At 45.6% G+C, this 13,877-nt stretch overlaps 1 protein-coding gene across 6 annotated transcripts in view; it reads right to left on the bottom strand.

Annotated features, from left to right (window-relative positions):
* The window catches only part of PIK3CA (phosphatidylinositol-4,5-bisphosphate 3-kinase catalytic subunit alpha), a 95,266-nt gene that overhangs the window by 53,805 nt on the left and 27,584 nt on the right, over positions 1 to 13,877 (bottom strand). For all 6 annotated transcript variants that reach the window (XM_077290495.1, XM_077290494.1, XM_077290489.1 and 3 more), the window contains 2 exons: positions 12,453 to 12,587; positions 11,977 to 12,101 (listed from right to left, as the gene is read on the bottom strand). In XM_077290495.1, coding sequence (XP_077146610.1) covers positions 11,977 to 12,101; positions 12,453 to 12,587 — 260 coding nt within the window. The remainder of the gene's footprint in view (positions 1 to 11,976; positions 12,102 to 12,452; positions 12,588 to 13,877) is intronic.

The raw sequence follows: 13,877 nt of genomic DNA on the forward strand, positions 1-13,877 counted from the left end.
GCTTCATGTTAGTGGTAAATTTAGGTCGATAATTTCTGAGTTTATTTGTGAAAAAAACGGAAATTTGGCGAACATTTTGAAAATTTCGCAATTTTCACATTTTGAATTTTTATTCTGTTAAACCAGAGAGTTATGTGACACAAAATAGTTAATAAATAACATTTCCCACATGTCTACTTTACATCAGCACAATTTTGGAAAAAAAAAAATTTTTTTTGCTACGAAGTTATAAGGGTTAAAATTTGACCAGTGATTTTTCAGTTTTACAACAAAATTTACAAAACCATTTTTTTTTAGGGACCACCTCACATTTGAAGTCAGTTTGAGGGTTCTATATGGCTGAAAATACCCAAAAGTGACACCAGTCTAAAAACTGCACCCCTCAAGGTGCTCAAAACCACATTCAAGAAGTTTATTAACCCTTCAGGTGTTTCACAGCAGCAGAAGCAACATGGAAGGAAAAAATGAACATTTAACTTTTTAGTCACAAAAATGATCTTTTAGCAACAATTTTTTTATTTTCCCAAGGGTAAAAGGAGAAACTGGACCACGAATGTTGTTGTCCAATTTGTCCTGAGTACGCTAATACCTCATATGTGGGGATAAACCACTGTTTGGGCGCACGGCAAGGCTCGGAAGGGAAGGAGTGCCATTTGACATTTTGAATGAAAAATTGGCTCCAATCTTTAGCGGACACCATGTCGCGTTTGGAGAGCCCCCGTGTGCCTAAACATTGGAGCTCCCCCACAAGTGACCCCATTTTGGAAACTAGACCCCCCAAGGAACTTCTCTAGAAGCATAGTGAGCACTGTAAACCCCCAGGTGCTTCACAAATTGATCCGTAAAAATGAAAAAGTACTTCTTTTTTTTTTTTTTCACAAAAAAATTTTAGCCTCAATTTTTTCATTTTCACATGGGCAACAGGATAAAATGGATCCTAAAATTTGTTGGGCAATTTCTCCTGAGTACACCGATACCTCACATGTGGGGGTAAACCACTGTTTGGGCACATGGTAAGGCTCAGAAGGGAAGGAGCGCCATTTGACTTTTTGAATGAAAAATTATCTCCATCGTTAGCGGACACCATGTCGCGTTTGGAAAGCCCCTGTGTGCCTAAACATTGGAGCTCCCCCACAAGTGACCCCATTTTGGAAACTAGACCCCCCAAGGAACTTATCTAGAAGCATAGTGAGCACTTTAAACCCCCAGGTGCTTCACAGAAGTTTATAACGCAGAGCCGTGAAAATAAAAAATAATTTTTCTTTCCTCAAAAATGATTTTTAGCCCGGAATTATTTATTTTTCCCAAGGGTAACAGGAGAAATTGGACCCCAATAGTTGTTGTCCAGTTTGTCCTGAGTATGCTGGTACCCCATATGTGGGGGTAAACCACTGTTTGGGCGCACGTCGGGGCTCAGAAGGGAGGGAGCACCATTTGACTTTTTGAACGCAAGATTGGCTGGAATCAATGGTGGCGCCATGTTGCGTTTGGAGACCCCTGATGTGCCTAAACAGTGGATACCCCTCAATTCTAACTCCAACACTAACCTCAACACACCCCAAACCCTAATCCCAACTCTAGATATAACCCTAACCCCAACACACCCCTAACCACAACCCTAACCCAACACACCCCTAACCCTAATCCCAACCCTAACCCTAATCCCAACCCTAACCACAACCCTCACCCAAACACACCCTAACCACAAGCCTAATCTTAACCCTATTTCCAACCCTAGCCCTAATTCCAACCCTAACCCTAAGGCTATGTGCCCACATTGCGGATTCGTGTGAGATTTTTCCGCACCATTTTTGAAAAATCCGCATGTAAAAGGCACTGCGTTTTACCTGCGCATTTACGGCGGATTTCCAGTGTTTTTTGTTTGCGATTTCACCAGCAGATTCCTATTGAGGAGCAGGTGTAAAACGGAAGCCGCACAAAGAATTGACATGCTGCGGAAAATACAACACAGCGTTTCCGAGCGGGATTTTCCGCACCATGGGCACAGCGGATTTGGTTTTCAGTAGGTTTACATGGTACTGTAAACCTGATGGAAAACTGCTACGAATCCGCAGCGGCCAATCCGCTGCGGATCCACAGCCAAATCCGCACCATGTGTGCACATAGTCTAATCTAACTTTAACTCTAGTTCTAACCCGAATTCTAACCCTAGCCCTAACCCTAGTGGGGGAAGAAAAAAAAAAATATATATTTTCTTTATTTTTATTATTGTCCCTACCTATGGGGGTGATAAAGGGGGGGTTCATTTACTATTTTTTTTTATTTTGATCACTGTGATAAAACCTACCTGGAACGAATCTGCCGGCCATTTTGGAAGATGGCAGCGCCCATGAAGAAGACGGACGAACACCGCGAGGCTCGGTAAGTATGAGGGGGGGGGGGGGGAGAGGGGGGGGAATCGGAGCACAGGGGGGTGGATCGAAGCACGGGGGGAGCGGACAGGGGGACGGAGGGGAGCGCACCACAGTACAGGGCAGAAAGGAGGACTGGGGAGGCGATCGGTGGCGGGGGAGCAGATTAGGTTTTCCAGCCATGGCCGATGATATTGCAGCATCGGCCATGGCTGGATTGTAATATTTCACCATTTAAATAGGTGAAATATTACAAATCGCTCTGATTGGCTGTTGAAAAGTGAAACAGCCAATCAGAGCGAATGTAGCCACGGGGGGGGGGGTCTGAAGTACCACTCCCCCTGTCCCTGCAGATCGGGTGAAATTGGAGTTAACCCTTTCACCCGATCTGCAGGGACGCGATCATTCCATGACGCCACATAGGCGTCACAGGTCGGATTGGCACCGACTTTCATGACGCCTACGTGGCGTCAAAGGTTGGGAAGGGGTTAAATTCCCAAATAAAGGGGGGGGGGGGGGAAACAACAAATACAGGTTAAAAAAAAAATAAAAGTACACATTTGGTATCGCCGCATCCGTAACGACCCACTCTACAAAACTGTCCGACTAGTTAACCCCTTCAGTGAGCAAGTAAAAAAAAAATGGCAAAAAACAATGCTTTGTTCATCATATCGCCGAACAAAACGTACAATAAAACGCGATAAAAAAAAGGAAGGAAATAATAATGGTACCGCTGAAAACGGTAATTAGTTCTTACCGGTAATTGTATTTCCAGGAATCCACCTGACAGCACCATTGGAGGACGTCCTTCTTACCCTCAGTGGGACAGGAACCACAAGCGGTTAAAAGGACCCTCCCCACTCCACCCACCAGTGATTTTCTAAGTACCACATCTGGATGGATGCAAAAAGAGTTTATTTACAATTACACACCAATGTTACATCACATTAGTCAGTAGTATAAGCTTGCAGTGGGAGGGAACTAGTAGTGCTGTCAGGTGGATTCCTGGAAATACAATTACCGGTAAGAACTAATTACCGTTTTCCAGTCCACCACCTGACAGCACCATTGGAGAATACCAAAGGATGTTTAACTAGGGTGGGACTACTGCATGTAAAACTTTTCTACCAAAGGCTAATTGGTCTGATACGACATCTAATTTATAGTGTCTAGCAAAGGTAGAAAGACTAGTCCAAGTCGCCGCCCTACAGATTTGCTAAGCTGAGGCCCCCCCTTCTCTGCCCATGATGTAGAAATGGCTCGTGTTGAGTGGGCCTAAGAGTGTCTGGGGGATCTTTCCCTTGGTCTGTATATGCTAAGCTAATCATGTTTTTAATCCACCTAGCTATGGTTGATTTTGCTGCTTTACAACCCCTATTTGGACCACCGTATTGTATAAATAAGTTAGTGTCCTGTCTCCAGCTTTGTCGCCCCCAGGTATTTTAGAACAGTCTCCCTAACGTCAAGGTTATGGTAGACCCCTTCTTTCGCGTTTTTAGGGTGTTGGCAGAAAGAAGGAAGGATTATTTCCTGATTTATATTGGTAGAGGATACTACTTTGGGGAGGAAAGCTGGGTTAGGTTTGAAGACTATTCTGTCGTCAAAGATTTGAAGATATGGATTCTGGATAGAAAGAGCCTGCATCTCCCCCAGTCTTTTAGCTGATGTGATGGCAATTAGGAAGGCAGTCTTAAAGGAGAGATTGGCTATGTCCATATCTTCCGACAGTAAGGGGGTTTTACACAGAGTGTTAAGGACCAGGTTTAGGTCCCAAGGAGGAGTTGATTTCCTCACAAGTGGCCTCATTCTCTGCGTGGCCCTGGAAAATCTCGCTATCCAGGGATGGGAGGCTAGTGATGTATCAAAAAAGACACTAAGTGCTGCAATCTGCACTTTTAGAGTAGCAGGAAATCGAGGATTCTGGGGATATCTGGTTTCGAAGTATCCACAGGACCCTCTCCCAGAAAGGAACAATACCGCTTCCAGATCTTGTTGTAAATCGCCGAAGTCACCGGCTTTCTGCTTGCCTGGAGTGTGGTAATGACATCTTCTGACAGGCCTCTGGATCTTAGGGTTTGCCGTTCAGGATCCAAGCAGATAGGTGAAGAGAGTCTGGATTCTTGTGGAACACCGGAACCTGAAGTAGAAGGTCCTGCCTGTTCGGTAGTAAGACTGGTTCCTCTGTTGACATCTTGGATAGTAGAGAAAAACAGCTTCTTTTTGGCCAAAAAGGAACCACCAGGATTACGGTTGCTCTCTCGTCTCGTATCTTCCTGAGTGTCTTCGGTATCAGAGGAAGAGGCAGAAATGCGTACAGGAGACCTTCTCCTCAATACTGAGACAAGACGTCTACTCCTGTGGCTCCATCTAGAGGATTCAGAGAGAAAAATGCTCTGGTCTTTGTGTTTGACCTGGTGGCAAAGAGGTCCACCTGAGGTGTTCCCCATTTCTGGCATAGACTGCTGAATACTTCCGGGTTCAGCTCCCATTCTCCGGGATGTACCGACTTTCGGCTCAAGAAATCTGCTACCTGATTCTTGGTGCCTTCCAGGTGAACTGCCGAGATGGATTTGACAGATCTTTCTGCCCACCTGAAAATCTGGTCTGCTAAGTGTTGCAGTGGTGGATGTTTCGGACCTCCCTGGTGTCTCAGAAATGCCACTGCTGTGACATTGTCAGACAGTATTCTCACGTGTCTGCCTCGGACCAATGACTGGACCTGGCACAACACTTTCCAGATCGCATACAGCTCCCTTGACGATCTTGCGGCAATCTGAGGAGTCCATTCTCCCTGGTAGTATGTTCTTCCTATATGACCGCCCCATCCGTATTGACTGGCGTCTGTGGTAACCGTAACACAGGGATCGAGTATCCATGGAACTCCCTCTCTCAGGTTTCCCGGTGTGGTCCACCAGGTTAGGGATCTCTTTACAGACGGAGACACAACCATCTTCCTGTCTAGGGAACTGTTTCCTGTTCCAGGATCCTAGGACTTCTGTTTGTAACTCCCGCGAGTGGAATTGACTCCATTTCACACAGGGTATGCATGCTGTCATGAAGCAGAGTATCCTCATTGCCTCTCTTATGGAGGGGGTACTTCTTCTGAACTGATGAATGTGCCTGATCAAGGCCTCTTGTCTGTCTTCTGGTAAAAAAGATGTTCTTAGATTGGAATCCAACATCACCCCCAAAAATTTTATTCTGGAATTTGGGACCAGGCAGGACTTCTTCCAGTTCACAATCCACCCAAGCTCCTGTAGGATGGAAAGAGTGAAAGTGCAGTCTATTTTGAGGAGTTTCTGTGATTTCGCCATTATCAGGAAGTCGTCCAGATATGGTACTATGGTCACATTCTTGTTTCTTCGATAGGCCACAACTTCTGACATCAGTTTGGTAAAAATCCTGGGCCCTGAAGCAAGCCCGAAGGGGAGACATCTGAACTGGAAGTGATGCACTATCCCCTTGTTCATTATGGCAAATCTCAGGAATTTTTGGTAGGAGATGTGTATCGGGACATGATAGTATGCGTTGCTTAGGTCTACGGTACGCATTACCATGTCCTTGTCTATCAGAGGCGTCGTGGACTTTATAGATTCCATCCTGAATCTTTTGTACCGGACCCATTTGTTTAGTGGTTTTAAATCTATGATCATCCGGGAGTCCCCGGATGGTTTCTTTATTGAAAACAAATGGGAATAATGGCCTTTGCCTCTTTCTAAGATGGGAACTGGAACAATCGCCTCTAAATCCAACAGCTCCTAGATGTTTGTCCACATGGAGGAGTCGGAGAGCGGGCAGGGTCGGGTTACTACAAATCTTTCTGGGGGCCTGCTGGAGAACTCTAATTTGTATACCTGCGCAATCACCTGTAGAATCCAAGGATTCTGGGACACCTTCTGCCAACCCCCTAGAAATTTTTGTAACCGACCTCCCACCTTGATGTCATTTATTTGACTTTGGTGTACCTGCACTTGGGAAGATGGAGTCTCTACCCTTTCCACCCTTGGGATAAGACCACCTCCCAGATTTCCCTTTCACCCTGTAGTCTATCCTCTGACTAGGTCGGGACCTACGAAAGGGCTGGTACTTTTTGGTATTCTCCTCAGGGAATCCCTTCTTTTTATCTGAGGCTTTTTCTAAGATATCGTCTAGAATAGGCCCAAATACTTTATTCCCTGAGAATGGGATTCCACACAATTTAATTTTTTGACTGGAGATCCCCCGACCAGGTTTTTAGCCATATGGCTCTTCTGGCCGCGTTGGACAAAGACTACAGATTCGGCAGAAGCGTCCCCCATAAAGCCTGTTGCGAGTTTGAGCAATGGCAGGGATTTAAGGATAACCTCTCTGGAAGTCTTGGCTTTGAGATGATCCTCTAAATCGTCAATCCATAAATGCATTGACCGGGCTACGGATGTTGCCGCTATATTGGCCCGTATTATTGCTGCGGATTGAGGTCGTCTTCGCCACTTTTGCTAGTGGAACATCGATTTTGTGAACTTCATCCCACACTTTAATGTCCTCTGGATTGTAGGGCAGACAAAGTCTAAAATCCCTGGGAATCACCAATTTCTTCTCCGCTTCCTGCCACTCTTCCAGGATCATGGAACGGATGTGGTTGTTGACGGGGAAGACTTTTGTCACTTGGGCATGTAATCCGCCAAACATCTCGTCCTGGATCGAGGTCTCCTCTGGCGTATCCTGTAGCTGCATGGTGTTACGCACAGCATAAAGAAGCTCATCTGTGTCTGCTGCAGAGAAGAGATATCTCTTCCCTCTGCCCAAAGATCCGTCTCTTTCTTCCTGGTCAGAATCCTCCGAAACCTCACCCTCGGAAGAGGGGCTAGACTCCCTTGGCCTCTTCCGTGAAGTCTGAGGTTCTGACTGAGTTGCCTGGGAAAGATTCAAGCTTGAGATAGAAGCCTGAACCTCCTGTCGAATCATGGTCCTCATACTGGATAGTAGTGTCGTCTGCTCATCACCCACAATTTTGGATGTGCACGATTTGCACAATGGTTTCCGCCAATTTTCCGGAAACTTAGTGGCACATATCGGGCATTTATTTTTCCCAGATTTTTTCCTTTCGGCTGTGGGGATGGGAGGCTCAGCCTAGGATAAATAGAGATGTGTGGGGTACTTAAGTAGGGAAGCAGGGGGAGGGGTGAGCTTTGTGGTATGGCTTTTACATAGCCCACGTGCCCCTGAAGCTGGTCAGTCCCCTCAGGTCTGGCAGTCTCCTCCATAGTGAAGATAACAACCTGAACGTATAGCCGAGTGCTCCCTTGTCAGGATGGCCGGCGGCATACAGACCCCCCCTAGTGAGTTTATATAGGTTTTACCTGGTTGATCCTACCCTCCTTACCGCCGCTGCGGTGACCGCGCTGTGCTCCTCATCGAGGCCGGTGCTGCTGCCGGCGCCATCCTCCACGCTGGCCGCGACTGGAAGTGACGCGGCCGTCGCGACCGGAAGTGACGCGGCAGCTGGACCCGGAAGCGGCCGCCTGGAAGCGGTCGCTGGAGAAGCTGCGACCGCATGCTGGAGCCGGCCGCTGCTGGAAGCGGCCGCCGCACTCACCCCCCGGCAGACAGGCACCCGGACCGAAAGCCCCCATGAGGAGGAAGCGGACCCGACCCCAGGAGCAGCGCTACACTGGGGAGGCTGAGGGACCCCCCATAGCAGGTATCAGCCGCAGATATCTTGCGGCGGGGAAGGGAAAGGCTGGGCCCCCCGATCCCCACCATCTGCACAGCACCGTTGGAGGACATGCTTGCCGTTCCTATCCGCAGTGGGACAGGAAAAACACTGGTGGGTGGAGTGGGAAGGGTCCTTTTAACCGCTTGTGGTTCCTGTCCCACTGAGGGTAAGAAGGACGTCCTCCAATGGTGCTGTCAGGTGGTGGACTGGAAAATGTCATCTTGTCCCGCAAAAAACAAGCCTCCATACAGCTCCATCAGCAGAAAAATTAAAAAGTTATAGCTCTCAGAATAAAGCAATGCAAAAAAATGTTTTCTTTAAAATAGTTTTTATTGTGTAAAAAAAATTGTATGTATGTATGTATGTATGTATGTATGTATGTATGTATGTATATATATAAAAGATAACTGAGGTATCGCTGTAATTGTACAGACCCTAAGAATAAAGCTGCCTTATCAATTTTACCACACGCGGAACGGTGTTTAAAAAAGATAAAAAATAAATTCCTGAATTGCTGTTTTTTTTGTTCAGTCTGTCTCCCAACAAACGGAATATTAAGCAATCAATAAATGTCATGTGCCCGAAAATGGTACCAATAGAAACGTCACCTCGTCCCGCAAAAAACAAGCCCTCATATGACCGTCGAATGAAATATGAAAAAATTATAGCTCTCAAAATATGGTGACACAAAAACTAGTATTCACAATAAAAAGCGTCTTTTAGTGTGTGACAGCAGATAAACATAAAAACCTGAAAAAAAATCTGGTATCGCTGTAATCACACAGACCTGAAGAATAAAGTTGCCTAATCACTTATACCACACGAGGAACGGCATAAAAAATAAATAAAACCAATTCTTCACATGCTGTTGATTTTTTCATTCTGCCTCCCAAAGATCGCAGCAAGGTTCGGCGAACATTTATCCTGCGCTCTGCGCTGAGTGCTTACACCAGGGTTTCCATGTAAATCTCTGAAATACGCGATTCAGACAGAACCTATGGCTGAAGACTCCCTATAATGAGCTAGACGGAGGCACTGTGGACACAGTCTGACCTGTGATCTGGCGGTGTCCGTCTTTTTAGGATTGCAGAAAAGTGCCGTCGGCCACAGTTTTGAGCACTTATGAAAAGAAGGACACCAGACTGAGTCCAGAGTAACTCTGCTGCCTCACTATAGTGAATGGATCCATAGGGGGTTTCATCTGAATCATGTCACTCAGAAGTTTAGATGGAAGCCCCAAAGAAGAGAGCCGGATAACTGATCCCAAACGTTATGCAAAATGTTCCCAATAAAAGCTTAAACTCAATCCACAAAAAAAAGCGAGTCCCCACTCAGATCTGTCATCTGCTAACAGAAATATAGGGAGCTTCCACGTTACTGATAGCGCAAAGGCTCTGGAAAAGCAAAATGGCTTCTCATCCGCCAGAAGAAATTTAGCAAATTCTCAGCTCCCAAATCCCCCCTTTCTGAGCTCCAGTGTGCCTAAAAAACATTTAGCGCCCACGTGTTTGACATAGCTGTAGTGATGAGAGTGTGCCTAATTTACAGGTGCATGTCTCCAGAAGCATGAGCTGGGCATAGTGTACAGGTGACTCCAGTTTGCAATTTTCACTCGGCAACATACACTACTGCTTGTTTCTGGAAAACACCCATGGAGTCAAAATCGTCACATCATCTGTAGATAAATTCCCAAAGGGTTATAATTTCCAAAATGGGGTCACTTGTGGGGGTGGGGGGGATGGGAGATTCTGTTTTTTTAGCACTTAGAGGCTCTTTATATGGAATCCGCAAACTAGTCTAGGAAAATCTGCACTGCAGGAGGCAAACAGCGTTACGTCCCTCCCGAGTCTCTCCGTAAGGCAAAGCAGTACTGTACAGCCATATATTGGGGATTTCTACATTCAGCAGAAACTGTGGGACAAATTCTGGTGCCATTTTTAGCCATTTTCCAGTGTGAAAATGTAAAACTTGAGGCTAGCATACAATCTTGGTGGTAAAAATGTAAATTATTTTTTCTTCACTTGCCCAATGGTATAAAAGTTTGTGACAGCTGTGGTGTCAATATAATCACTGCACCCCTAGATGAATTCATTGAGAGGTTTAATTGGTAAAATAGGGTCACTTATGGAGGGGGGGGGCTCTGCTGTTCTAGCATCTCAGGGGCTCGGTCAATGTAACATGGCACCCTCAAACAATCGCAGCAAAATATGCACTGTAATATGGTGCTACTTCCCTTCTGAGCTTTGCACTGTGCCTCAAAATTAGTTTTCAGTGCCCGGAGACCATCTGTAAGGCTAGGTTCACACTGCGTTAACAGCAGCCCGTTCAACATACGTTAACGGGCTGCTGTTAACGCAAGTGCCGACTTGTCCCACGCTAGCGCAGATAGAGCATCTGCTAGCTCTATCTGCGCTAGCAGTGACGGACCTGGAAACGCTGCAGCCCGCGTTCCAGGGTCCGTCACTCAATGACGGCACATAGCTAGCGCACGCCCACAATGGGCGTGCGCTAGCTATGTGCCGTCATTGAGTGACGGACGCGATGCGTCCGACATAGAACTCGGTGGCGTTAACGGACTATGTTACACCGCATTAAGCCACGGTGTAACGTAGTCCGTCTAACGGATGCATATAACGTAATGTGAACCCAGCCTAAGAAAGAAACAGGGACCGCGCTGGGAGCAGGTGAGTATAATGGGGAGGGTGAGCACTGCGCAATATTCACCTGTCCCCGTTCCACCGCCAGGTGCCGCTCCGTCTTCCACGTCCTCTGGCTGTGACGTTCAGGTCAGAGGGCGCGATGACGTGTATAGGGCACGCCCTCAGCCTGAACAGTCACTGCAGAGGACGTGTAAGACGGAGTGGTGCTCGGCGGTGGAACAGGGACAGGTGAATACTGCAAGTGCTGGGGGCCTGAGCGACGAAAGGCGAGTATGTCTTTTTTTTTTTTTAAATTGCAGCAACAGCATACGGGGCAAATGTTTCTATGGAGCATCTTATGGGGCCATAATCAGCATTTGTGCAGCATTGTATGAGGCAAATGTCCGTATGGAGCATCTTATGGGGCCCTTATTAACCTTTATGCAGCACTGTATGGGGCAAATGTCTGTATGGAGCATCTTATGGGGCCCTTATTAACCTTTATGCAGCACTGTATGGGGCAAATGTCTGTATGGAGCATCTTATGGGGCCCTAATTAACCTTTATGCAGCACTGTATGGGGCAAATGTCTGTATGGAGCATCTTATGGGGCAATTATTAACCTTTATGCAGCATTATATGGGGCAAATGTGTCTATGGAGCATCTTATGGTGCCATAATCAACATTTGTGCAGCATTATATGGGGCACATTTTCTATGGAGCATCTTATGGGGCAATAATTAACCTTTATGCAGCATTATATGGGACACATTTTCTATGGAGCATCTTATGGGGCCCTTATTAACCTTTGTGCAGCATTATATGGGGCATATTTTAATATGGGGCATCTTATGGGGCCCATCATGAACTGTATGGAGCATTATATGGGGCTCCTGATTCAATATGGATATTCAATAACACTTAACCTACTGATGTCTCAATTAATTTTACTTTTATTGGTACCAATTTTTATTTTTGACATTTACTGGTAGCTGCTGTATTTTCCACCCTAGGCTTATGCTCGAGTCAATAAGTTTTCCCATTTTTTTGTGGCAAAATTAGGGGTCTCTGCTTATATTCGGGTCGGCTTATACTCAAGTATGTACGGTACATTGGATATAATGTCTGCTGCATGTTAAAACAGACATGGTGTTCACACATATACAATGTCTCTCCTTAAATGTGTGTAGCTTAGAATTTAATCTTTGTAAGAAAACAATTAAACATCTACATTTCTATGCAAACCCATTTAACAGAAGTATTAAAGACCTGTGGCTCCAAAGGAATTCTTTTTCTTGCTCAGTGATTTCAGAGAGAGGGTCCCGAGTAGAAATGGCTTTGAGCTGCTCTTTATCACTTTCTCTGACTTCATTGTCTCTGGCTATTCTGCTAGTCTGAAAAATAACATTACCATAATACATAAATATTACTGATGCCTTCATCCTCCCCACTAGCGTTTTATCCAGTTTTCAATACACAGTGAACTAAAAAGGTCTGTACATGGTGAGAACACCAAGGCAGCTCCTATACATGGAGCACTACATACACAATGGCTGTATTAAACAAACAAAATAAAAAGGAAACTATCAGCATTCTGGACATTTTGGATAACAGAAATAGCACTGTCAGAGCAATGAAGTGGCAAGAGAAAGAAAATCTAATACAGCCTGTCACATTTGTATTTTTTATTACAGAATACAATATCACATCTCCTATAGATGAAATATAGTATTGACATTATTTACCAGTCCGGAATGGCTGTAATTGTAGCCCATCTCTCGTTCTAAAACCTTATTCGCATGATCTTCTATTGCCGTCATATCTGGGAACTTGACTGGGCTACTGAAACAGTCAAATTCAAGCTCTAGACAGGGAGTTTCCTGAAAAACAGTGCAACAGAAGAGCCTGAATAAAGACATGGGTAACCGAGAAAACAACGGTGACACGGGCTATACACAAGAGTCGCTGAATTTACAAAGCGGATCTAAGCCATCAAATCTGGAAAGGGAACAGGACATGCAGAAATAAGTACTCATAAGGCACAGTCTACACAGTGGTAGGGTCAGATGGAGGAACCACAGGGAAGGAAAACTGCGCAAATCAAGTGCAGGTGCTGGGTGCACCCTTGGAGTGGGCAAACATTTATACATACCTTCCAATCTGTTTTTTTTCCCCTCTATCTCCACCCCCCAACCCATCTTTGATTGACAGCTCTGGTTTCACAGAGAAGGGAGGAGATAGAGGGAAAACAAGCAGGTGGAAAGCTGTAGTCAAATGTTTGTCCACGCCATAATGCACCGATTGCCTGTATTTCTGTGCTGACAGAGTCCATTTAACCTTTTCCAAGTGTTAGTCTGGTGGGGTGTGTGGAGAGGGCACCTGCATGGGGTGAAGCTGGTGTACCATGGCATAACATCTACAAACATAACCACTGGCCTCTGTGGTGTATGTCACAGGACTTCCAAGGCCAGAGATTGGCTGCAGTGGTCACATGTATAGCTAGGCATGTCACCACTGCAGCCAAATGAACACAGATTAGAGACGGAGCACTGGAGCAGAAAAGTAAACATTTCTCTTACTGATTTTTATATGGGCGGTCGACCCCCTTTACAGGACTTTGACATTTTATCATATTCGATGACTACAGTCACATTTATGTAACACCTTAAGGCTATGTTCACACGATCCTTTTTTTGATCCTTTTTTTTTCAGGTCCTTTTTCCATGCAGGGTACAGTCCAATGTTACTCTATGGAAAACAAAACCCGCTGTGCCCACTTTCCTTTTTTTCTCAGGCAAATCCGCGAGGATTTGCCTGCAGAAAAAAAGAAGTACCATGTCACTTCTTTCTGCGGATTCAGCTCCTGTTTTCAACAGGCACCAATAGGAAAGTGCTGTTGAAAACCCGCAGAGGAATCTGCAGAAGAAACTGCAGGAAAATCAGCAGTGCAGTTTTGCACTGCGGGTTTTCCAAATCAGGACCTGAAAAAAAAAGGATCAAAAAAAGGATCGTGTGAACATAGCCTAAGAGCTACGATATCACTATATTCAGCATACAGTAGTCGAAATCTCTCCATATATTTACTCCCCACAAAATAGATGTCCAATATCGAAACAGCAGAGAGACCAACTTCTGCTGACTCCAGTCTACTTGTCTTAAAAAGGGGCAGG

The sequence above is a fragment of the Ranitomeya variabilis genome, chromosome 2 (assembly GCF_051348905.1).
Source record: "Ranitomeya variabilis isolate aRanVar5 chromosome 2, aRanVar5.hap1, whole genome shotgun sequence".
NCBI lineage: Eukaryota > Metazoa > Chordata > Amphibia > Anura > Dendrobatidae > Ranitomeya > Ranitomeya variabilis.